Genomic DNA, 26,482 nt, shown 5'->3' with positions numbered 1-26,482 from the left:
CGCGAACTCTTCGTGTACGCAATAAATCCGAAGGTTCTTGGAGTACGGCGCATCAAGCGAACGCCGACGGTAATCGTCCTCTTCGACCAAACGAAAGCTTCAAACTACGTTATGTGTGGGATGACCATGATCCAGTGCACGCTCCACGGACGACAAGTTGACGCCTGTTGAACCTACGGAAAGCAGGGCATCGATCGCACGTTTTTCCCACTCCTACTGCCATCACCTGTCAAAACTGCATGGTCTCATTACCTCCTGAAAATGATACGTGCCATCCGATGTGCTCCATCATTGGAGGAGCACATCCGACGGTGGATCGGGCCTGCGAAAGCCGGTTCCACGACTCCTACACTTTTAGGCGTAGAAGGCGACGACGCCGACGAGCAAACCAGCAGTGTGCGTAGTTCGAGCCACAGCAATCTGCCGTGTCTGGATTCAACCAGGGGGATGAACTTGGATGAACTTGGTTGTTTGTGTAAATCATGGTGTATCGTTGTGGTGAAATAAATTTCAACTTTCAACTTTCAACTTTCAACCCCTAGGTGGGGTGCGAGCCACCACTGTCACTCGAGGAACCGGTCAGCCTCCTGTGTCCGGATTCAGCAAGAACCTACCTGGAATGATCGAGAGGGCCAGTACCTCGAGTCTCGCACAATCATGCAGTGCCAGCTGCCAGAGCAAGCTACAGCTAAGACACATCAGCTAGAGCGTGAGAATGCAACCCTGAGAAGTGAGATTCAGGAGATTTAGGCTCTAGTCGAGGTGCTTAGACAGCATGAACGCACGTCGAAAGTGGCCAGGAAAGTTCTGCAGGGAGAGGCGCAACCTATAGGCGACAATCAAAATGCCACATTGGTCGAAAGGTTGAGAAGGAGGGGCTTAACTGAGCAGTGCAGCGTGAAGTACGTGACCTTTATTTATAAAGGTCTACATTAAACCCAGTTTCAGAAGCACTGCGTTAGTGTGCAATTGTGTCAAGTCGTCAGTGAAGCTTTTGTCAGCAACTAACAATAAATCGGACCTCCAGGCTGTTTTCGCGGCATAACCTCAAGTTTATGCACGCGCTACATGTGCATTTATTCGAAACAAATCCTTTGGAGAAACTTTTGCTCACACTCAACCTTTCCTTTTAGGGGTGAAGCTCCCTAGGGTTTGGGTCTGTCTATCTTCCGTTGTTGTATGTAGCCACCAGCGCCACATACCCGCTCTAGAACGGGTATGTGCCACAGGGGAGGCGAGATGGAAGATTGCGATACTTGGAGTGTTCACTAGATGGCCGCACGGACGAACGCATAGACGTATGGACAGACAGACTAGCAGATGAACGGACGGATGGATGGACGCGCAGAGCGGTTCTGTGTCACAGGGTATGTGAGGGAGATGGTGGTACTCGAAATGTTCACTAGATGGACGCACGGATGAACGGACAGACAAGCTAGAAGGTGGACAGACAGATGGACGGATGCGAGGACGGATGGATGCACGAATGAACGGAGAGACGGATGGACAGATGGATGGACTCACGGGCAGACACACGGACAGACAGACCGACGCATTGATGGACGCACGGATGGTCGCGCGCACGGATGGAAGCAAGAATGAACGGACGGACGGAAGCACGGACGGGCTGATGGACACTTCATCTCACTGATCATCATTCACTTCATGGATATGCTGTGATTTTTTTACGTTTAAGCGGCACCCTTCCTCAAGGTAGTCTGTCGGGTCTAATCTGTAAAATAGACATTGTTTTGCCCCTAGGCATTTTAATGTTTCGGCAATCAGTGCGACACGATTTATATTGTTTGTGTCGCTTGTGTCGTGTATTCAATCTTTCTCCATCGCGTTTTCGCGCTGTTCCCCTCAGTATCACGTGCCAAGTAGCCCTTCAAGAAACCCTTTTGCAATTTATATGATTCGTTATTTGCATTACGAGAATGGCACCCTCTTTAGGTACATCGGCATTCGGTTGTGAACGTGTTGCGCTAGCCCTCTAAAAATCACTTATATCAAAACGTTTGCACACGGGCTGGTTAAGCGAGTTATTTCAAGCTTAGCTCTAAATACTCACCATAAGGTTATAATAAACTCTACAAAGTATTTTTATTCACGTGCCTAAGAAAGGCCGATGATTACTCGAGAAGACAATGAGGACTATTTGTATTCAATGATTTGCTGACAAATTCCCTGCACCGGTAAGCTATGCTGGAAGCCTCGTGTTCAACGCATTGTTACAAATACCCGAGGCCTACTAGCCGTAACAAATCTCCTTTAAACTGCTACGCTTTTTGTTCTGGGAGTGGATGTGAGAGAAGACAGATAGAGAGGAGATAACGGGAGTTCGCGCCGGTTCATCATGATAATTTCCTCTATGAAATACGAGAAATCTCGAGAATGAAAGCTCTGCTCTAGAAAAGGTCTTTCTTGTGCTTTTATTCCAAAATGGGAGATCACCATGGACGATTGTACAGAGTAATCAGAGCATTTCCGACAACTTTGACTGCGAAAACCTAACGCCAAACGCGCTCCTCCCTCCACCCGAAATTCGTCTTGAAAGTTCGTTCATTCAATGAAATAAATCAGTACAAATCGTGGCACACACAACTGAACACATATTACTGAAAACTGACAGGCAGAGATGACAAGAAGAAAGGATGCTATTGGTGGTAATCAGAATGCAAATGGGAAGAATAGGGGACGAAACTATAACTCCCCACTGGCAGGAACGGAGCCTGCTACCTTCAAATAAAACGTTCAATACTCCATCAAGGAAGCTGTGGCGGCGGTCATCCCCCGGTCCATATTATAGCGTTCATGTTTTGTACGTTTATATCGTATGTACGTCTTCCTCTATTTCCATCAAATTTCGTTGAAGCTATTGACCCCCTGAAGGTAACTTCCCTCGCTGAAGCGGCAGCATTTGCGAAGGGAATGAGCTGCTAGCTAGAAGAGCTGAATTAGGAGCTAGTTAAAGTAACAAATGGGACAGTTCGCACTCTTCCTGTGTTACCCGTGCGTTCTTTTTGTGCACCTTTATTTGCCTTAGAGCAGTGCACAGCCAGCTTCTAGTTACTTACCCTTCTTTCCTGTGACGTTCCGATTTTTCGTTGTTACATTTATTGTTTCGCTCTTGAGCTGAAACTGGGACAGTTTCAAATGCGAATGCATGTCTTAGTCAAGCTATGTCAGGCATCCGTCGGGATCCATCCACCGCCCTCTTGCATATCAGCAGCTCGGGCGCGTGCGTCCTTAGCAACCATAGGCCTCACCATGTCACGCGTCGGCGTCTGCAGCTGTCAGCAACAGCTGCGGGCGCACGCGCTTAACCTCACCCCTAGCTACCGGAGACTCCGCCTTCCCCTCCTTGACTTGAACGTGACTCGCCACCGCTTCAGTGCAGTAAGTTTGAAACGCGTTTGTAGCTTTTCTGCTGCAAGGGTTTGTGTAGCGTTTGTGTTGATATGACGCTGACATTATCGCCGTCAGGTACAATGACAGGTGTAGTGCTTCATCGCTCCTTCTCTCGCCGTTTCGGTGATTCGCTCGGAGGATTTCAAGCTGAACGGTCGTGCCCCCACTATCTCCGACGACAGCGTAGCTCTAGTCGAACTGGTTCACCCTCTGCGGTCTCCTGACGTTGTGAAGCTCTCGCTGTGAGGTGCCCCGTTCTTGGACTACTTCAACCGTATCCCAACTTTCTGATCTCCTTCTTCTGTCACTTGCCTGTCCTACTTCTTATTTTTCCACTATTATTTTTGTGCCACCTTCCCCCCACTCCTATAAGGCACTGCGCCGAGTCACCCATGAGGCAGACAGAAATTACGTGCCTTTTTTGCTTTTCAATAACCACTAACCACCGTTCACTCTCTTCTTCTAACGCTAATTTCTCACGCGTGAAATGCCATCATGGACGCTACGAAATGCATTCGCAATTCTTCACAATTTCATTCGGGCAATTGGGCCATTTTTATACGCAGAGTTTTCTTTCCCCTGGATATTGCAGAAATTTTACAGAAAACATAAGTATTTGTGGTATTGATGTGCTTCGCTGTTCATAAATAAAATTGTTGGCGCAGCAAGACAGGAAAAACTTGAATGTTTTGTTAATTCATAAGTGCGTTTGGCAAAGGCCTCCGATCATATGACTATGCTATTTGTTTCTGGCTTCCTCAGCCTACTACTTTTGGCGTTCGGTACCACAGGAGTCCCCATTCTTGGGGCGCTTTTCTGAACTGCTCGCTGTGGAATTATCACCCAGCCGCTCGGGAGCCAATCCACAAATTCGACTGCATCTACGAGACGTTGGATGAAGGAACGTTGCCGCAAGCACCGCTGGGCCATCGCGTGACTGCTGAAAGGGTTTGAGGGGGACATGCATAGACGGGTGGTTAGGCGCCACCACTTTGCCATCACGTGATTTCTGAGAGAATGCAAGATAAAGAGGCCACAGCTGCACTGTTCAAGTGCACACACGGACAGAGGAAGTGTGGCAGCTTGGGCTAGTGTGTATGACATGACGATAGTTATAGCGCGAAAACACAACGATGGCGTGCCCTTCTTGTCTCTTTGTCATCGTTCTGTTCGTCGTCGTTCTGTTCTCGCGCTATAACTATCGACTGAGGGACACGAGTATGAGCCATTAAAGGTCTATACCTTAATATTGCATTCTGTACTTCCTTTCTCAGGCGCAGCAGGAGGCATGACCGGATTTGGTGGAGCCGGTATCGGTGGAGCCAGCATAGGTTTGCCAGGAACAATAGGTAAGGGTGACCCTTACACATCGACACTATCGAACGCTCTTTGTACGTGCAGGAAAACGCCACGCTAGTTCTCTAAACAAACTCTCAGACTCATCATATAAATAAAATTCAGGCTCTGCTCACTTGCGTTGCACTGCTTCTCACGTGGTCGTAATGAATACTTTTGCAACATGGCGAAAGATCAGTTTACTGATCCTGAAGCTGTAACGCTGCTTCCTCCTTGTGCCTCTACATTTTAAACAGAAACATGTCCAGATCTGGCGATCTGTTCCTGCGTCTAGCATTGGCGGTTTAGTGTGATATCACACTAAAAAACCGAAAAGACACTTGTTGCTTTAAAGGGAAGGGTGAAAAGGGACATTGTACGCTAGATAATTGGTTCCTCAAGTCGAATGGCCCAATAGCCTTTCACACCGGTGTGACGAGGCTCCGGAGCGCCAGCTGTCTCTGCCCGAGTGAGTGAAATGTATCTAACATTTTAAAAAAGTACATCCTACGACTTTGCAATCATCAAAACCAGCTGTCTTCAGTAAATAATCATATGACATGTGATATTGCGCCACCTTATCACCACACAACGGACAAGTCATGGCATAGAGTAAGATATAGGTGGCTACATAATATTCAAGAGAGAAGGAAAGAACTAATAAACAATCAGTTAATAATGTCAGGCATTGCCGGCCACCCTTAGCTGTCGGCGGCAATCTCTTGAAACACGGCAGCAGTAATGGCTTAACTGATGATGTCTTGATAGACGTTATTGTCAAAGATTAGGATAACTACTTGTTTGAAATCTTCTACGGTCTGTGATATCCTCTCCATCTAAAAATTTGTGAAGAATCCTACAGTCATGGCACGTATCACGCTAGTGAGCAAGAACATCTATAGGATTTGTGGTTTTTATTATGGGGCGTATGGTGCTATGCTGAGTCAGTGAATTCTCGATCGGCACTCCCATTACCCTCGAGCTCAGAGTACTCAAGGCACCAGACGAGCCTGTAAATCTGGGTAAATTAGTATTCATCAGATTTAGAGCCGCGAAGGGCCGGATATCGGAAAGAGCCTTCCCAGTTCCTGTAATTCTGTTTCCGAGATTAAAGATATCTCCTTCCCGTTGCATTTTTTAGCTATAGCTATTATCCTAACATCAACCTCGGAGTCTCCAGGTGACCATTCATCTCTTTCTTACTCCTCTTTTTTTCTATCTCTTTCCTTTTTATTATACCCCTCTCCTCCACCCCAAGTGTAAGGTAGACAACCGAGCCAAGCTTGGTTAACCTTCCCGCCTTTTCTCTCTATTTCTCACTTTCTTGGAGGTTGACCTCGAACTTAAGGAAGCAAAAAGGGAAATGCTTGTCCTTGATTTATCTTCCACGTCTTGAATGTCCCTACCTTAAGCTGAGTGCAACAGTTTAGTGCCACAGCTTGAATATGTATGCATACTTACATTTTACAGAATAACAGAATGCGAGTAAACGTCTCAAAGTAATTGCGATTATGTGGGGAAGTTACACATTCACCGGCTGTCGCACTTTTTCTTTGAGCAACTGGTGGTGGCAGCGGCCTCGGAGGAGTAGGTGCAGTGCCTGGTGTTGTGGGTAAGAAGACGTCATCTTTCTTCATAACTTCTGAGGGGAATGGCAAATTACTGGCTACATACTACTTAATGTTGGGAAGTTTTCAACGCGATAGCGTTAGAGAACTCATGTCGCAGAAATTCCACCGTCGACGTTGGCACCGTTGGTTGTGAGCGAAAAGTCGTCCATGAGCAAAAAATCATCCGTGAGCGAAAAATTGAGAAAGAAGCAAATAAAATGAAGGACAAAATTTTCGGTCTCATTCAGGATCAAACCTTGGCCTTTCGCGTGGCAAGCAGGCGTCCTACCATAAAGCCACGATGTTACTCGCAGCTGCTTCGAGGAAAAAAAAACACTACATAAATGTCATGCAGTGGAAGAAGTCTCCTTAACGCATTTTGTTCGACAGGTGTCACGACGGTAACGAGCCCATTCGCCGATTTGTACGCGTGATTGGGAAGCACTTCATTGGATGCGACACTGCCTCTGTGCTATTATGTTTTTTTTTTCCTTTTCCGTATTGTTAATTTTTGGGTACCGTTTTGTATTATTATTTTATTTTTCGCTGCAGAACTTTGTGATATAGAGTAGCCGAGGCAATAGGCACCTCAACCTCTACACAACAAAACAGTTAAAACAGAACAGAACAGCAATTGGGAGGCCATCAAACTACGTTGAAAAAGGCCGGGATAGTGCAGCCATCGCCGCTAAAACACACAGGAACTTTCAAACAGCACTAAAAATGGACACCTATGTCCATCTAGCTGAAAACACATCATGTCTTTCGAGAGGCGTTGATTAAGCAAACAGCAAACGCTAAACAATGTGCTGCCATTTGTGAGGCATTGTGAGACTCTATGGCCCCCGAAATGGCCAGCGCGTGGCTTGTATCTTGGAGGCCATGCGACTATTGGTTTAAATCAAAAACCTGTATTACCATTCGGGCGCGCGCGCTGGTACAATCTACTGTGTGCATGCGTGCGTGTGAGTGTGTGTATGTGTGTGTGTGTGTGTGTAATAAAACACACTAATAAGTATGCACTTAGTGGCTGAAGGGCGCACTAGAGTCCGAGTTTCGCTATCGCGTTCAACTCTAAAAGGCAAAGCTTGAGGGTCCCCCAATTTTTTACTGGTGTAATAACGAATAACCATTCTCTTGTAGAGTTAACCAACCCACTAATTATCAAAAATGTGCACTCAACACTTCTGTTAATTTCACACCACATCTTCAATTTCTACAAGTTTAATAGGTGGAACCACAATAGCACGCACGTCGTTATTACACATATACGAATGAAGCAAGTCATTTTTGCACGTCAATATCACTGGATATTGTCAGTAACATGCTGACTACTTTCCGTTTTCGCAACGAAAGCTGTATATGACTAGACGTACGAAACATTGTTCGTGACGAGAAACACTAAACGTCTTCTCCGTTGGCTGCTTCATCACCTACGTCGTTTTCTACGTTGAATACAAACGCACGCGTCATAGGGAGCGCCGTCAGTGACACCATTTATATCTTCGCCGCCCTGCTGCTGAGCCAGCGTGGAGCAGCTTCAACGAAGTGGCTTTGAAATACGAAAAAAGCGAAGAAAACGATTGGCCGCGTATTTGCGTGCTTCACTGCGAATGCCATCGAAATACGATAGTCTTGTGCCGGCAAAGTGGCCATTTATGTTCTCACTTGCTTAAGACAGCACCTCCTTTTGTTGAATCGGGCGCATTTGGTTAACATTGAAAAAATAGGGGAGGCACTGCGTGAAATATGGCCGGCATTTGGCGGTGCCGTCGGGAAATATATAACCTTCTGCAGAACCCAGGGTCACTGATGGTGAGAGGGATTGGGAGAATACGGGTACCTATGCGTAACACTCCTTGCAGTAACTTGTCACGTGCTGCCATGCCTACGAAACTACCGAGAACGAAGTGGACGTAGTCGTGAGGAGACAAGCGCGTGGGCCATCGAAAACTGATGCCTTGGGTGACGGCACACCATCTAGTGATTATTGTTAAAATCACTTGTGAGGTGACCGCAGCGGCGACCTTGAGCAGTGACCGTATATAATGTACACTGGTGACACTGGTATAGACAACAATGGCCGCCGGACAAGGCGTGAGCATGCGAAGCTTGCCGAGCAAGCTACTAAAAAGGGCTGTGCTGTCTCTCAGCGGAGATCACCCCAACAGCGCTGAACGGCAACACCACCCAGATTATGGAGAAATTGAGAGAACGTAGGAGAGCAGAGAAACAGGTTACGACAAATGCGGTAATTCTGCCTCCCCCTGTCCACACGTGCGTGCGTCGCCTTTCAGCCGTGGGCGCGTGAAGAATTAGGTGTCGCAGGAAGCTTCAGCTTACAACTTCTACGCTGGTAGGGCATGGATCGTAGCGAAATCCGAAAACAGAAAAAAAATTAAAAGAAAACAGCACCGACAGCTCACCCGTGAGAAAATTCATGTTCACCGGGGTGATTCAGCAGTCCGGGTATAATACCCCTGTCACATGGGCACCCGCGAACACCGTTTAGCTTCTTCTTCCTTACGACAAGGGAGATGCGGTCCGTGTCACACGGCAACCCTTACGCAAACGAAGGCAAACGGAACATTTCGCAAAGGACGTTTGACGATCTCCCTTTGCCGCGGAACGAGGTACTCTCGTTCCCAGTATCGGCAGGTCAGAAAAAAATTCAAGCACTAAATCACCGTAGTGACAACAATAAGTACATTTTGGCAATATCAAACGTTCTTTTGTTGCAGTACTCATTCATAACGTATGTTTCTTTGGCGCGGTGTGGAGGCCATCGTCCATGCGTGAGATTCTTGCCGTCGCCGTGTTTGCGTGGGCCCGGGAGAGGAATGACAGCGCTGCATCATTGTCACCTGCTTCGACGGCTGAAGGAATGAGTAATGGGACCAGACCTAATTAAGTGGTGACTTGGGATGCGCTCAGGAGGGAAGGAAACGCCAGAACTATGGTACACGGGCTACAAAACCAACTAGTCGCCGAGAAAACAAACCTAGCGTTAGGCACAAGGTGGCTAGCGTCGCTGCTACAATTGGCAAATGTGTTTCCATTTGATATAATTCTTAATCAAATGCTTTGTTGCCTTCAGACTTACTTAATATTGTGTTTTCGTAAAAACCGCGCAACGAATATTCACAAAAAGCACCTATAGAAAATTGGGATACTTTTGTGAAACTCAAAGAGTGCCGGCTGAGCCCCCTCGCGGTGACTATTGCAACCTTGTCATTGCCGTGTGACACTGATACAACTTCATCTCCGTCGAACTACCTAGTGGAGCTTGACGTTAACGGAGTTTAACAGAGTTCAGGGGTGGCCGTGTGACATGGGTATAAGAAGCCCGGGTGGGGAACTGCAAACCGAGGATCCGGAAGCCTTTTGAGCTGAACGCAAGCGACGACGGCAAGCAGAGTAAACGGCGTTGTACGCCGAGTGAATGGGGCAATGACGGAAACGCGTTCACCGGGGCCGAAGCCTGCTTCCGGCGGGAGTTCCTCGAGAGGCTTCGGCCGGGACATCTGCAACCGCCTAGGACCGCATGTTTCAACGTCAATGAACTATGTACTGAATGCTTGGGCGGCTATTTTTTTTAGAACGCTATTATTTTTCTCCATCTCCCTCGGGCTGTAATAAATGGAAGAAACTTGTCTAGGCAGTTGGCTATTAGGGGCTCAGTTAATTGGTTAAACTTTCAGCTGCTATGATTTTAACCAGTCATTTCAAGAGTGCTTTGAGCACTTGCATTGTTGAATTGGTCATGCTTCTTGGAGCGATAATAATTCTACAAGACCCATGTGGTCTTTGTTTTAATATCGTAATACAAGTTTGATCAAGTCCACTTTGCGCAGCCTGCATTGCTTGACATTATTGATCGCAAAAAGGTTGTAGTTTATATGAATATCTGCGTACATCTTCATTCGAAGCCCCCCCCCCCCCCTCCCCTTTTTTTTCTTTAGAGCACAGCTCTTCGGTAACCGTTCTTGCATTGAGCGGTGTCACCATTAGCGTCGGTGGCGTAGCAGATTGAGTGAACGAGGTCGAGAGAGAGAGTGAACTCGGAGTCTGTTGATATCACGAGTTTGATCTTTTACCCCGCTTCCTTCTTCCATCAAGCGCAGTGGTCCTTCGGTAGAAGACCAAGCGCATACAGCATTGGCACGCGTATCGCAGCTGGTTTTGCTAGTCGAACCGGGGTTTTCTACGTTTCGCTTGTTTCGCGAGGGCTGCAATGCGCTCGGTGGTGTGCGTAGACCTCGAGCCCTGGCCGTTTCTGTGGCAATATGTAACGGATGTTACACTGCTACAGCTGCAGATTGCCAAAACATCAAACAATGCTGGCGCTCCCCCAGACCGAAGCTGCTTTCAGAGTTCACATGAGGCAGTGCCGTAATTATTGGTGATTTTTTATTGTCTTTCTTTAGCTTCCCTTCTTAGTAGAGTGACTTGTTGGGTGAGTTCATTCTTATAACAGCCTTATCGCAAAACGCGAAAACGAGAGAAGGACTTCACAAACACAGCGCAAGCTATGAACTCATTTTATTCGAAAAGCGCACGCGTATATACACGTGAACAGAGTCAGGAGTCACAACTCACATGAGGTATCAAGAATTCGATTAGTGGCATGCGCTAAAGAAATAACTCTCAGTGGAATCCCTTCTTACAGTGATAGGGCTGGATTTTGAGTCTCTACTCTATACTTATCAAATATTTTCTCAGAAATCGGGTTTTGCATTTACAACTAAACCGGGAATGGTTCATCTCACATTACAAATTAAAATTTATCCTATGAAATTTCCCATTACACGTTGCAAGTATGCTGTATTTATTCTTGGTTAGAAATTGTATATGCCTGTGTCTTGTACAATAGATTGTCTTATGCTTCAACGCCATTAGTAGTTCATGAATCAGTTGTATACAATAACAAAGTCCGTCATTATGCAACATTCCTTAATTCATTGTATCTAGTGTTCACCCGCTGGTCTTCAAATGAAATGTTTCATTGGCACTATATGCGAGAAAATTTCACATTTCTTCTTGCTTTAGGTCCTACAGGTGGTAGTAATGGTGGTGGTCTTAGAGGAGGCCTTGGTAGTACCCTTGGTGTTGGCCTTGGTGGTGGACGCAGTACTGTACTAGGAGGCGCTGTCGGAGGTACGTGAAACTGCTGCCTAGATGCCAAAGCGAGTGCCGTAGATAATAAATACACTGCTGTGTTCGGAAGCTACACTGCTTGTCGAACAAAGCGCTTAAATGTCGGAATAAGCTTAGCCATTATTCTAGCAACAAATACTCATTTTATCGCTCATGCAGCACTAAAATATCAGTCCTGTGAACACTTATGATGCTGCTTTACGATGTGCAAAATCTCCATCAGTTTCGGAATTCGTACCGCTGCTTCGAGAACCTCATTGTGTTAGTTCTTTTTTCTTGTAAATCTTTATTTCTTATAGAAGAGCTATGGTACAGCACGAAGAACTTAATCTAAAGATCCAGAGAAGTGCCACCCCTTAGGGTGACTCCGCAGGCCTCTCCGCGTAGGGACAGTTAGACATAGCCTAAATAACCTAAAAATGTTTCAATGTCAGTTACTCCACGCACAATAAAATGTTTTGGTATCTATATAGTAATTAAGCTGGTGTACTCCCCAGCGGAATGTCGTCGAGGAGCCAGCCTCTTTAATAATGGAAAATTAGATAGCTATGCAGCATTCGCTTTCTAAATCCTGTGATCTTTGCAGCTATATACACTGCACTGTACTCTGCGTCGCATATCAGACTGTGAACACCACTGATACTGCTGCCACTTTACCCTTTATGCAGAGAGATTTTTTCTGAAGTAACAGTGTAACAAAATATTTTCACACGGGTCTGTCTGGCACTAAATATTTCTGCTAAGGTGATGTACATAGCGCTTTAGCTCATGTGGTATCTTTTCTCATTCTTGCACTATAGCGCCAACCAACAGCTAGGTAACGTGATTTGTGCTATGGGTGGCGGCACCTATGCTGATCTATTTCATTTATTTATTTTCATTATACTGCCTAAAGCATCATATATACAATTTCATCCAAAAAACAACAAAAAACATTGGTACTCTTTATTTTCATGAATAGTTTTTTCCGTCCTGAACCACACTGAGTTAAAGTTATCCTTAACGAGCTTCCTATCACTGCGTCAATATTGTGACTCAAATACTAACAAAGGGAATTAAAGCGAAAAAAAATTACGGTATACATTCACGCTCCGTGGTAATTTATTTTCTTTCCCATAGTTTTAGGGCCAGCGGGCATAAAAAATACTGAGTGGACTCGGTATTGTCGCAGGACTCGGCACGCACGGCGCACATGGTGGGATCAGCTCTCATAGTACTGCACAAGGTTCCAGCGGCCTCAGCATTGTTGGGATCTCAGGCGGGTCATTTGGAGGTCAAGGTAGGCATGGCCACTCATGAGGAATCTTGAAGCCGTGTACTTTATGAGGACTGATACGTGGACACTGAACCTTTGAAGTGCTTGAGCTGCTAACGCTACTCTTGAAATGGGCAAATACAAGGAACGAACACATGCTCGACTTTGCAGAATGGGGTGGCTCAATACCAGTTTCTCCTTATATAGTTATGGCTTATTAATTACCGTTATAGTTATTTTTATTGAACATCCTCACCTGATGTGGATGTACAGACTAAAAGCAAGAGGTCTGACTAGACTGAAAATAAGCCCATGTAAGAGACGTAACGACCCACGTTCTCTTCATCCTATCGAGTAAATGGGGCCACAAAATTTATTTGCTCCTAGTGAAACAGTGTTGAAAAAAAGTGATCGAAACAATACGAAACACATTATTCATGAGGGTGCTAAACAAATATGGAACGCAAAGCTATTTATAACAAAACAGTAAATCTATAAGGCAACGTGCACGAATATGTCATGGAAGGAGCCGTACCATACCATGTGCTTCTTTTACTTCATGGCGTAGGTGGTACCAATGGTGGCTTGGGTGGCGTTGGAGGTGGTGCACTGGGCGCTGCAGGTAAGTCTGGCGCAAATAATCCAGAAGTATTTTCTGCATTGTATCTCTAAAAAAGCGCCACAATATTTTTTTGAACTGATTGTTGTGGTGAGCTTATTCAGGGCGAGATGCGCTCGAGTTCATGAGAGAAACAAGGTGAACAGCATACTCCTTGTATTGAAGGCCGTTTTGATGCAAATTAGAATGCCACAAAAACAAAACGTGGTAGTTGGAATTGGCTTCACCAATCTCAAGGAGCTATAGCGATAACATGTCCGTAGAAAGCTACCAAGTTGCCGTATCCGTTCATGACTATCGACATTCAGCGTGAAACACTTGTAACATCTTAACCATACAAATGCAGGTACAAAGACGAAGGCTCGTCACGTGTACTTATAGTGAGGCTACTGAAAGGAAGCCTGCCAGACAACGTCGCCTTCAGTTTTTTTTCTGAATATAAAACATCCTAATAATTAAAAACCAGTGAATACTGCGGATACACTAAGTGTACTCATTTATCAGTGAAAAAAGGCATATCCAATAATTCTGAAATATGTATTTGTGAGTTGCACTACCACCTTTTGCTCTTTCTGTCTCGGGAAACAAACATTTCTCTGTACTATTGCGAATTCGTCACCCTAACAGTTTTCATTGAATCACAGGGCTCCTTCCGCTTCACCAGCCAGCTGAAGACGTTTAGGGGGCCAATTGAATCAGACAAAATTTTATTATTAGAAAGAATTACTGCTACACCTGCATGGAAGCAGTAATGAACATACAGGTACACGTGCCTTTGAAGCTACCCACCGTTTCTACACCAACCTTTGGTACCATTTTACAGCATTCAGTAACTCGGCTCTTTCCGCATTCTTGCCTTAAAAAACACCTATTTATTAACGTGGTACCGCCCCGCCGCGGTGGTCTAGTGGCTAAGGTACTCGGCTGCTGACCCGCAGGGCGCGGGTTCGAATCTCGGCTGCGGCGGCTGCATTTCCGATGGAGGCGGAAATGTTGTAGGCCCGTGTGCTCAGATTTGGGTGCACGTTAAAGAACCCCAGGTGGTCTAAATTTCCGGAGCCCTCCACTACGGCGTCTCTCATAATCATATAGTAGTTTTGGTACGTTAAACCCCACATATCAATCAATTATTAACGTGATACCGCCGAAATGTTCGTTTCGCAAAAACTACGCGGTCGGCATCGGTGTTCGTTTTGGAGTTGTATCAGCTTCGTCTATGAGTGAGAAAAAAATCAGATGCAAATAAAATAAATTACAAAAATATCAGGTTGGAGGCAAATGCGTTAGAGGCAAATGGTCTACCACAAAGTCACGCCATTGTCTGAAAATTTTCCTAAAAAATAGAAAAAAGTTGCTCTGTATCTGCATGTTAATCTGCAAAAGTCGTCGAAAGACAATAGTCTTGCGTGTGGAGAGAGTGAACAAAACATTTATTTGATGTTCTGCGCAAGAAAATCGGTGAATGGTATTTTGGGGGCGCTGCGTTAGAGTGCCTCGAGCGTGCGGCGGAGGTGAACGAGCGCATCAAATCACGCCACACGTGAGACATGAGTGCCATCTGGCAGCTTTCTAGGAAAACAAAGCGCGTGGTTCTGAGACGGGTGTGCGCGCCCGTCTCAGATGTGATAAGGTGTAGAACGCAAGGCTATGAGTAGGTGCCACCACCGTCTCGCCCTAGCAAAGCGTTGGAAACACTCGCCTTTCCGTGCAAGCGTTGGATGGTCAGCGCAGCGTGATAAGTGCTACAGTCCTTAAAATTACTTATGTATGCCTTTTCTAGTAAAAGACGCACATGCAGAGAATATGCGTGTTGTTATGGTGCCCGTACGCAATAATAGCTTTTTAATTGACAGTTGCACAAGTATAAACGCTGAAGCTTGAGCAACATTGGTGGGCGCTCGGATAGAGTCGACCGTTACAAGTACCCGGTGCTGTTAGGAGTGGACAAAGAGACAAATGTACCGAAAGACAGACAGTTCCAAAATTTTTGCGTCGAAGGTCTCCAAGAAAGACTATCGTCTTTAAAATTTAATGTCATACAATAGGATGAGTCTTGCTACGGCATGTAATATTGCATGGCAGATACGTAGATCCGCACCAGGCATCAAAACATGTGAATTGCGGAAGAAGTTCATGATTTAAACGCGCCCCCATTGCAAAACCCTGAAACATTTATTCAACATCAGCAGGCAAATCATCAACGAAGTGAAATGCTGCGTAGGCTCACATGTTGGTTTACGCACGCGGGCTTCAAAACAATAGTTTAAATCGTTCAAAACAATAACTATCGCGCAGTCGACACATCGCAAACGTACTTGCAGTAGGAATTTTCGGGCAGTTTGAAGCGGCCGGCGTTACGCGTCAGGCGTCTGATTCCTTGAGGTGAAGTTTAGCCTTCAAAACTGAAGCCAGGCTAGCAAATTAGTGGGCGGTGGTGACGCGGCCCGTTTACGCTATCGCTTTCTATTCTTGAAGGAGAAGCCCAAAAAGTCGCCACGTTTTCTTGCCCATTCGATTTCCATTCAGTGAAAAGACATTTTTCACAGAATGATTACTTCAGTTCTAAATCTCATTTTCCTTCATTTTGAACATCTTGTAGGTGGCCTTGGAGCTGGCAGTGGATCATTGTTGGTCGGTGTAGGTGAGTGAGCAACCCACCTCTTTAAAATGTCAGGGCAGTGACAGTCGTCGCCACTCCTGAAAGTTTATCTGATATATAGTTTGCTCTACCTGGTGGTACTATTAGGTGTTACTGCTGGTGCTAATAATAATGAAACGCCGCTGTATAGTTGTCTACTCATTATGATGCGATTATCATGCGACCCACTGAAATTCTATTTTTCATGAGAGCAGTATTATGAGCAACATTATTTTGTTTTCAATAAGCTGTTTAAAAGCGTAAAGGATGCCCGCTAAACACAAAGGCTTTTTATGATTCAGAAAACTTGAATGAACATTCACTTCCTGTAGGCCACGGAACGGTAGCTCACTGATTCCTCTGAGTGACAGAATTGTCAAGTACAAGAAAACATTGAAGCAACAACGTCTCGAAGACTTAAATCGCGCCCTCTCCCCACCACACACAATAAAGCATACCCTGTAAGAATATGAGCATATAACATATCGGCACCAAGCCATCTTCTATTTTACCACAGATTATGACAGGGTTGGCATTTTAGTCACCTGCCACTCTTCCGCTAACTCTCTAATGCAGTTTGTGAATATACTGGAGCCAATATAATTCATGAGGATGATGATCATGTTACTGTGATCCTTTCTGAAAGCAGGTGATAGTAAATGAAGCTTGAAGTCACTGTATCACTTCAGCCAACGTTTAGATGAGCGGTCTTGTCTTCAAGTTGCTGCGTTCAAGGTGCCAAGTCCGCTTTTGGAAAAATTGATACTATCCGTTGTTTCAAGGATTTTTCGTAGCGAAAAGCTACCAGGTTCCCTTCAACTTCTACCTTTATTATAGCCACTTTCAGATTTATTATACCTCAAAATATATGTTGGCATTGCTCATTAGCTAAGGTTATTCACTGTAGATTATTTGTTTTCTCTATTATCTCTTCCTTTTTGTCAACATTATCCAAGACGTCTTTTTAGCAGACTTGGTTTAGTTACATTTACTTTACTATTCTTGAAATATATCGCACAGGTCACCGCAATCGCTTACAAGTTTACCACAAGACACGTGCTATACATCTCCTGCGTGAATCATTTTTTTTCTTTAGCGAACTTTGAGCGACCTAAATAGAACGAGCCCATCGTTCAGCAGTAGTCACTGCACGATAAGTTAGTCAGCCGAATGATCACGGGGTATAATTTACATCAGTTCACTATTTCCTGGAGTAGTCTTTGTATATTACCTTTATAAAAAAAACGGCAGTAATATTGACTTGCCGAATCGACACTTTTTTTCGCGTTTTTTTTTAGGTTCTGGCGGAGCTCCCCATGGTGCCGGAACTGTTGGAACGTCAGGTAAATGAAAGTTATGCTTTATTGCTGAAAGAAGCACAAGTACCTAATAACAGAAAGTTCGTGGGTCGTTAATGTCATAAAGGGTGCTTACCAGCGCCAACAACAGGGCAGGAGGGGACAGGAAAAGAGACGAGACAGAGCGATGAACTGCCAACAACTTATTTGTGTTTCGCGCATGACTAGAGCGACTGGTAACCGTATAAAAGCGAATACCTCCACAACAAATAAATTGTTGGCAGTTCAGTGCTCTGTCGTCTCTTCTCCTGTCCCCTCCTTCCCTGCCGTTTGCGCTGGTAAGCACCCTTTATGATGTTATACCAACACGCCCAATCCCACTGTCTCTTGAGTCGTTAATGTGAGCGATTGTTCTGATCACACTCATGGATGCACTGAACGATCCTAAATCTACTACGCGAAACGTTTGGAGGGTAAAAAAATGACCCCGAATCTGCTGCAAATATCGTTGAAAGACGTTAGTGTTGCGTCTGGAGAGAGTAAACAAAACGTTTATTTGATGTTCTGCGCAAGAAAATTGGTCAATGGTATTCTCGAGGCGCTGCGTTACAGTGCCACGAGCGTGTAGCGTAGGCAAACGAGCGCATCAAGGCACGTTAGACGCGAGCACCATCTGGCAGTTATCTTCGAAAACGAAGGCGTGCGTGCCCGCGGGGAAAGATGCGCGCCTGTCTCAAAGGTGATAAGGTGTAGAACGTAAAGCGACGAGCAGGTGCCACCACCCTGTGGTCGTAGCAAAGCGTTGGAAACACTTACCTTTTTGAACATTGCGTTGCACTGTCAGCACAGCGCGATAAACGCTACAGTCCTTAGAGTTGTGTGTGCCTCTTCTAGTATAAAGGCAGACATACAAAACATCAACGTGTTGTTATGGCGCCTCAGATATGCGCATTAATTGCTTTTTAATTGACAATAGCACAACTACAAATGCTAAACCTTGAGCAATATTGGTGGGCGCTGCGGAAGGTGTCGGCCGTTAGATGCCGGTTGAGGTATCGTTAAAGGTGGACAAACAGACAAATGTACAGACAGACAGACCAAACTTTTTTTGTAGAAGGTCCTCAAGAAAGACTATCATCTTTAAAAATAGAAGCGAATAAATGTGACGGAGGCTTTTGGTGGTGACCATGAGCAACCAATTTCTACGCAAGGCATATTTACTAAGTTTCTTCCAACCAGCATACGCAAAAGTATTGAACTGCATGTGACTCATCATTTCACACTTAGCTGCGACTCGACAGTCGATATACCGCAACAGTTGGTTGTTTCCACTGTATGTCCCTCCTTGATCAACGGTTATTTTAAGTTCTGCATAAACGTGTTGCTTGGCGAAATTGTTGAAACAAGTCGATGTAAGTCATTTTTATAGTGCAAAGTATAACTTTTCTTCCCCTCTCCCCTTCCCTAGTGCAGGGTAGCCTACCGGGGCTCAGCCCTGGTTAACCTCCCTGCCTTTCTCCTGGCGTTCTTTCTCTCTCTCTCTCTCTCTCTAATTTCAGTACATGCCAACCAACCACGACAACCAGCTCAGTTAGCTTTTCTTTCCTCTCTTTATTTTTTCTTTTTCTTTGCTTCTTCCTTTCGTCCTTCTTTTTCGTTCTTTCTTTCACATTCACTCGAAGCAATTGGTAGAAATGGACTTCGGAAACACTGAAAAACCAAAAGGCACCCATGTATAGGCAGCGCCAAACTGACAATAGTTGGAGAGAAGACGCATAACTTGGAAATACGGGTACTGTGACATAATTATACACAATAAATTACGGAGGATGAGTGCAATTGGTAATAAAAAGTATTTAAAACGTTCTTATTTAGATTGCTTCACCCAACGCCCACTTGGCACACATTAGGCGTCAGAAGGTTAGCCAGCTGAGTTTACTTACTAAGTGTAGTAAAAAGCTGTTCTCTATTGTTTATTTATTCAATATTTCATTTATTCAAATTGTTTAGCTTCTGGTGTTGGCGCACAAGGTGCAAGGTTCACGCATGGAATGTTGGGTGAGTGTGTTTAGGAGCTCCTTTTAAAAATTGGCAACGCGGTATATTAGGTATTTATACATCTTTGTATTTTCAATAGGTTCTAGCAGCGGTCACTACGACACCTTATCATTATCTCAAACTTCAGGTAAGCGCCAACGATGAGTCTGTAAATGAGCAGTTACTATTAAGTTGTGAGCTTAAGTACTATAGCGCCGAATAGTCAGATTTCTCAGCACCAATAGTTGTAAAACCGAGACATAAAGTTGGGTGTATCTGGAATTTAAGGTGATGAAATGTTCATGTATCGCTGGAGCCGATATTTTTACAAGCCATCTTTGAAGCAGGCTACAGCTAAGCAACTGAAGCCTTTATGACAAGAAGTCCTCTTGTCAAAACATTGGCTTCAACGACCCGCGACGACCCCCCATGTTAACCAGCTTTTAATCTTTGCGAGCTTCTATGGTCTTTCCCTGAATCTGGAGCCCTTTTTTGTTGTTGTTGGACAGCGAAGCATGAAAACAGAAGACCGAAAAATGGTCCAGTGAAGTGGTTACTGATCAAACACTCTGGTGTTTGATCAGTAGACAGAAAGCATTGCAAAGAACAGTTGTTGCATAATTTTTCTACGACCATCTTTGATGTGGTGGTTTCGCATGTCAACCTCACGTGATAAAAATTGGCATGTCGCTAGCGAAATATCACTACTGCGCTTTCATCTCGTTTAATAGACTTCATATCAGTTCACTTCGTTTAGTCTTGAGCCTTCGAAATACGTAATGTAATGACAAATTAGTAAGAGCCCTTTAATGCGCTTTCTTCATCAGCTGAGTAAGGATTGACTCACCGGCATGTTGCCTCAAAGCAGTGTATTCTTTTATCATTTTTGCATCCTTAGGCTCCCAAGGTGTTCACGCTGGCACTGGATTATCTTCGTCTACTTTGGGTAAGTCGAGCTGAGACCTAATGAATGGCCTAATGATTCGTTGAGTAATATGTAGTCAACATAATCAAATGCACCCAGTGCTGAGGTAAAGGGGCGTCAGTGCATTTACTAAAAGAGATGCAGTTGTGTTCTGGATAATAGACTGAGTTTAAGAACCAGCGCGTTCACATTTGCCCGTCTACCGTATTGAACGTTTATGTGCTTCATAAAAGTAGTATATAACGCTTGGCACAGAGCACACCACATGGTCTGACAAAACACGTCACCGTTTATCAATCATCAGGAGATATTTCATTCACCTGCATAGAATAAATTTCGTGTCCCGTTTGATCGTCATTGTTCAGTGATGTTACCTATGCAAGCACAAGTAACTCCCACTGTAGAATACAAGTAATATCTCACATCAGAATCTGCACTTTCCCTCGTGCTCCAAACGTTCCATTTTACGCGAACGCATTTCATGGTGTCGTCAGTGTCGTTGACACATGAAGAATATGCACAAGTTATCCATCACCTACCTTGGCATGTGCTGCCTACTTCTGGAACAACCTAAGAGAAATGCGTCAAACTTTCCTGTTGCACTGCCTATCACTTTGATTGGATGAACGAAAACTATATCATGCGTAACATGGACAAAGTGTGAGAAGTATTAGTGCTACCACTATATCAAACTTTTAGACTTCAGCGCGGATATGATCATTTAACTTTTTCTTTTTAATTTTTTTAGTTTCTGTCGGCAATGTTGTCGGGGGTTCTGGCATCAGTGCTGGAGGCAATCGTGGTGGCAGTGCCAGCGGTGGTACACTTTCCACGGGAATTTCAGGTGAGGGGCGTTATATACTTCCATTGAAAATCTATAGGATCCATATAGAACAATGAAATTTACACGACTTGAGATGATGCTAAACAAATCTTGGGTCTGAGCAAAGCTAGAAACTTCAAGTAGCGAAAAAAAATAAAACAGCCCCTTCCTTGGTATTATTTACTTGACATTGTTAAATATACATGCAAGAAATACCGATAGGTTTATCCGAGTAGTCAACAAAACTTTGAGGAACAATGCACTTGATCTCATTCTTGCATGCGTCAGCTGTACTCGCGCTCCAGAAATATGCGCAGAACTGATAAGCAATAACATGACTTGCTTGACTATGTACGGCTGCATTCATTTGACATTTCGTTCAGTCAATTTTCTAATGTAAAGAGTAAGTGAGTGAAATAATTTTATTTGGCCCACAATCAGCATCAGTTAACTCGGTGTCACCAGGCAAGAAACACTTTATAAATATCTCATCGAATACATTCCGATGTTTTTGATATAGAATGCGGTGAATAAAATGTAAGGAATGCCCTTGCAATTCATCAAAACAAATACGTATTTCTCGAGCTAATATTGCACCTTCGCGCTTAAACCGAACGTGTTTCTGTTCAACTACAACATTGAGCCATGAACCGCCCTGAGCCACTGTGATTTCTTAGCACGTGAAGTGCTAAGTGAAGTGTTTTTCATGAGGAAGAAATAATAAAACGAACACATGTACGCCTAGATTAAGGCATGCGTAAAAAGCACCAGATGATTTAAATGAGTTCGAACTTCTCCACAACAATGGCTCACATGATCATGTCGCGATTTTGGCACTAAAGCGCCAAAAATATAATAAAAGTCGCTCTGAATGTTTTGTAGACATAATATCATGCATGGAGTATCATATCTAGAATTTCTGGGGTGGCACTATTTCCGCCATCTCACTTAAATGCTAGGCCAGTTGGTTAGCTCGCTACAAAACCCTGTTTTTCTACTCAGCTTCCCTGAGCATTTTTTTAGCCTAAATGAGCTGGACCAACGGTAGGATATAGTTTCCTATCAAGAAGATGAAGTAACTTTAAATAAGGAAGAGGAAGAAAAAAGTGCCACGTCGTAAGTGTCTATGCGCATAGGAGGACCCCTCGGCAACACGACACAGCGGATGGGGTAATGGGGATAAAAGGTAAAGGCGGAATAAACAGACGAGGAGAGAAACACGACGCAGAAGTACAGCTTAACATGGCTTTTTTTTTACATCTCGTTTCTATCAAGAAAATTAGAATAAACTTGCACCCTTGGAGCACCAAAACACCATGGTCTTACCATGGGCATCACTGCTGTCTTGGTCAACACACAGCTTTCATGTTACTAAACGTGATCTTGGCTTTCGGTGTTGTATAGACCTGACCAGGTGTGATACAGTAAGTTGTATACATGAAGGAACGATTAGAATGACCTCAGTAGTATTTTCGTCCACCAAAAAAACGGACGAATGAAGTGTAAATTTAAGGGCTCGTTTTCTTTGTTAGACAGAATATTAACGAGAATAAGAAGACAATAATACCAAAAAAAGTGTTGGACATTTTATCAAAGGTAACTGAATGTAATTGTGAAGAGAGAAATTTGAACGAAACGATAGTTTTTAACCATTGTATTGAATATACAAGCAAATGTGTTCTCTCTAATTATTCGTTTCTTAGCCAATTCTGAATGGGAGTGAGCTAAATTTACAAGCTTTCATCATCATCATCATCATCATCATCATCATCAGCTTGTCACTGGTACGTTCTATTCCTGCCAGCGGCCAGCTATCTTTTCGTCTACTTTCCTTTCTTCACCATGAAAAAGGAAATTTTAAAAGCTCGTTTTTCTTTGTTATTCACAAAATTGATGAAAGCTGACAGGCAATTATGTCTTTTTTAGCATTATTGTCAGGACCAGCAGTTTTTACAACTATATACATGAGTATAATTCTATACTTTTTGAAAAAAAAAAAGGTGTAGCAGTAAGAAAACACTGCATATAAATTTGAAGTTAGAAGACATACATCGAGTGCTGACCTAAAGAAATACAGTTATATTAATATGATGTATATTACACAATGGCGATATTTATGAATATCACCAGTGGTGGCGATGTCGTCAAATTTTGGTTGCAGCTATACCTTTACAAGCATCGGCAATTTTAATAAGCCTACATGAGGTTCACAGTGCGAAAAGCCAGTCTTTTGGAATGTAAGCAATTGTTAATCTTGTTATAGGAGCTACGGGTGGAGTTACTGGTGGAGCCGGAGCTGGTATGTCCACTAGCATAGGTAAGCATAGAGTTTATTGTCACCGCATCAATGAGCGAAATACCAGTTCATTGTCTTAAATTTTACGTGCCTGGCAAAATTAACGTCAAAGTCTAGGAAACAGCGTAAATTTAGAGAAGTTGAAATTTAAGAAAGTCCTCACGAGTTCAAAAAACTAGCTCTATAATATCATTGTGTGACTGCATTGCACATCTGCAGCTATAAATAAGCATTTGGAGCTTACATTTGAAACGCTCACGAGTCTTGCAGGTTACGGTGAAACATGGTACCTCGTAAAACACTATGCATTTTTTACTTCTGAATTATTTTGAAGTTAATGAAGGGTCAATGTGCGTGAAAAATTTCTTCTCAGACATCACAGCTGATTTCGAAGGCAGTAAAAAAAATTTAACAGAGTAGAGCTCTAACAATAATTATTTATGATTTCATTCAACGTAGTAAGATACAGTGCCGAATAAACATGCATTTTACCCCCTGTTGCATTTTGTATTTTATACGATTTATAATTTACATGACTGATAGTCCATTGAAGCAGACAGTGATTGTGCACACATGAAGTTGAAGTCATGTCAAGCTTGCCAGTCACAATTAACATCACATTTTAAGTTTAGATTTGCTTGCTTCGTGCCAAATATATGTCTTTATTACAGAAATTTGTAAACTCGTGCGTTTTGCTGTTATTCATACATTTTTAAACAATACGCTTGCCTTGGAGTGTAAGCTAATTCTACTCGATAGCTTTGATGCATTTTTTTTCCTAAAAATACCCCGTGGAGCGAATCGCACGTTTTAAGCAGACCCTACATTCAGTGAAATATTTCATTTATTTACTTCACTTGTTCTCGAATGATTTATCACAAAGCTGAAGTAAGCTATCAGAAAAGCTGCGAGTGAAAAAATTCAGAAAGAATAAGTCATCATGAAGTACCAAACTTGTTTTCTTTCTAGTATGCTAGAAAATATATAAACTATTTTTTTGTCACCTTTGCACTTCTTTTTTTTCTAGTTGCTGGTGGCAGCAGTTCTCGCCATTTCGGATCACACGTGGTCGTGACAGGTGGTAGGGGTGAGTGTTTAACCCCTTTTCAAGCATAGGCGCTGCGCGACAGAAAACTGTGTTATAAGCATGTGCTATTGTATTGCAAGTTCAAAATTAATGCCATAATTGGAGTACATTATATTATTAAAGCAGAACCTTGTGCATAGCATTATTTTCAAGCTGTGTACCGATTTTGTGTCACTTTAGCCGAATCGGCACAAATTATCACCATGAGTGCATGAGCTGAGCAGAACTTTCAAGCATCTGGTTCATTTTTCAGTACATCGAACGACATCATTATTCTTATGTTTTCAGCATTTACTCTTTTTGCGCAAATCTTATTTCATGGTTAGGAAAGTGAACTAAAGTTCTCTAAAACAATTTACCAGCCTAAAAGCATCATTCTCTGGTCAATTTGTCGTTCCTCAACTGACTTGCTTAACGTAAAAGCTTCAGCCTTCTTCGCAACAGTTGATTTGCGCCTAAATAGCGTAATACATCAAAAGAACTGAATTGAAAATGAACGAAATCACGGAAAGAAAAGCCTAGCTCACATTAAGTTAAACCTGTGTGGTGGTAATGCTGATTTGACGTGAGTCGCAATAGTTAGATAGTGTAGATAACTCGCCTGCTACAGGTCTTACGCTCTCGTATCTTCTATGGCCTAATACTTTTTTTTTTTGAAATAGAAGAAAACGTTCAATCTGGCATTGTGGCACTGAATGAACTGCTTTGTTGAAAGTAGCACAATATGTAAAACCTTGTGTTTATTAAGGCCATAGCATTAAAGAACTCGGTTTGCAGTAATTCCTGTGTCGTCGCCAGCATCCGTGGTTGTAAGCGAAAAGTAAGCGTTGTCCGTGGGGGAAAACTCGAGATTGACTGAAATACAGAAATAATTAAAATATATATATCAGAAGGAAAGTGAACCCAGGACTTCGATGTGACGAGCAGTTGAGATCCCAATGCTGCGCCCGTGCTCGAACGATCCTCCGAAGAGAGAGAGAGAGAGATAAATAGAGAGGAAAGGCAGGGAGGTTAACCAAGCTTGGCTCGGTTGGCTACCCTACACTTGGGGTGGGGGAAAAGGGGAATAATAGAACGAAAAGAGACAGAAAAGAAGAGGAGTAAGAAAGAGAAGCATAAATAGTCAGCTCGAAACTACACAGCACGGCCTCGCACAGTTCTTTCACAAGCGGTCGTGAAGTTTGGTGTTCCTTAAAAAGTACAAGAGGGCTTTCGTGGCTTTGCGCGTATGGGAAGCTGTTGGCCAAGGTCCCAGGATCTTCTCTTCTGTAAGCGGCCGTGAATCCAGCTGACAGAGCTTGGCTTCCATAATACGTCGTTCGGTCTGGTATGCCGGGCAATGACATAGAATGTGCTCAAGCGTTTCCTCGCAGGCGCAGATGTTGCATGCCGAAGTGCTCGCCATTCCAAGGAGACGAGAGTACGAATTCGTAAATGCCACGCCCAACCTCATACGACACAGTAAAGTTTCAGCGCATCGTGGGAACCCGGATGGCAAACGAAGTTGCAAGTTTGGGTCGATCGAATACAGGTGCGTGTTGGAGAAACCCTGCGTATTCCATTGTAGAAGAGCTATACGGCGAGCAAGTGATTGTAGTAGCCTTGCAGCGTCCGTTCTCAAGAGTGGTATGGGCGTGCGCTGGTCTTGGTCATGAGCCGATCGAGCAGCTTCATCTGCGCGGTCATTGCCAACGATTCCGCAATGACTCGGCAACCACTGAAATACAATATCGTGACCTTCCGCGAGCGCTTCGTGGTAGTCGTGCCTTATCTGATATACTGATTGTTCATGTAGCCCGTGCTGCAGAACAAACCGTAGTGACTGTAAGGCTGACCTGGAGTCGCAAAAGATGGCCCATTGGTTAGGTTCCTGGTGAAGAATGTACTTTACTGCACCTTGAAGTGCTGCGAGCTCTGCTGCTGTCGACGTCGTGGTGTGAGAAAATTTGTACTGAAGCAACACATTTTCAGATGGAACAACCACTGCTCCT

General features: G+C 43.9%; 1 protein-coding gene across 6 annotated transcripts in view; it reads left to right on the top strand.

The window, feature by feature from the left end:
• The window catches only part of LOC119186238 (uncharacterized), an 80,692-nt gene that overhangs the window by 24,664 nt on the left and 29,546 nt on the right, over positions 1-26,482 (top strand). For 5 of the 6 annotated variants that reach the window (XM_075867408.1, XM_075867410.1, XM_075867407.1 and 2 more), the window contains 13 exons: positions 4,686-4,760; positions 6,305-6,358; positions 11,406-11,513; positions 12,685-12,792; positions 13,337-13,390; positions 15,987-16,028; positions 17,324-17,368; positions 19,334-19,381; positions 19,461-19,508; positions 20,259-20,306; positions 21,034-21,129; positions 23,372-23,425; positions 24,432-24,491. In XM_075867408.1, the coding sequence (XP_075723523.1) occupies positions 4,686-4,760; positions 6,305-6,358; positions 11,406-11,513; positions 12,685-12,792; positions 13,337-13,390; positions 15,987-16,028; positions 17,324-17,368; positions 19,334-19,381; positions 19,461-19,508; positions 20,259-20,306; positions 21,034-21,129; positions 23,372-23,425; positions 24,432-24,491 (840 nt within the window). The remainder of the gene's footprint in view (positions 1-4,685; positions 4,761-6,304; positions 6,359-11,405; positions 11,514-12,684; positions 12,793-13,336; positions 13,391-15,986; positions 16,029-17,323; positions 17,369-19,333; positions 19,382-19,460; positions 19,509-20,258; positions 20,307-21,033; positions 21,130-23,371; positions 23,426-24,431; positions 24,492-26,482) is intronic. The other variant, XM_075867403.1, reaches the window with a different exon arrangement.

Source organism: Rhipicephalus microplus, chromosome 6 (assembly GCF_043290135.1).
Source record: "Rhipicephalus microplus isolate Deutch F79 chromosome 6, USDA_Rmic, whole genome shotgun sequence".
Classification (NCBI taxonomy): Eukaryota; Metazoa; Arthropoda; class Arachnida; order Ixodida; family Ixodidae; genus Rhipicephalus; species Rhipicephalus microplus.
The sequence above is the reverse complement of the archived record's forward strand: the minus strand, read 5'-3'. Positions and strand labels throughout refer to the sequence as shown.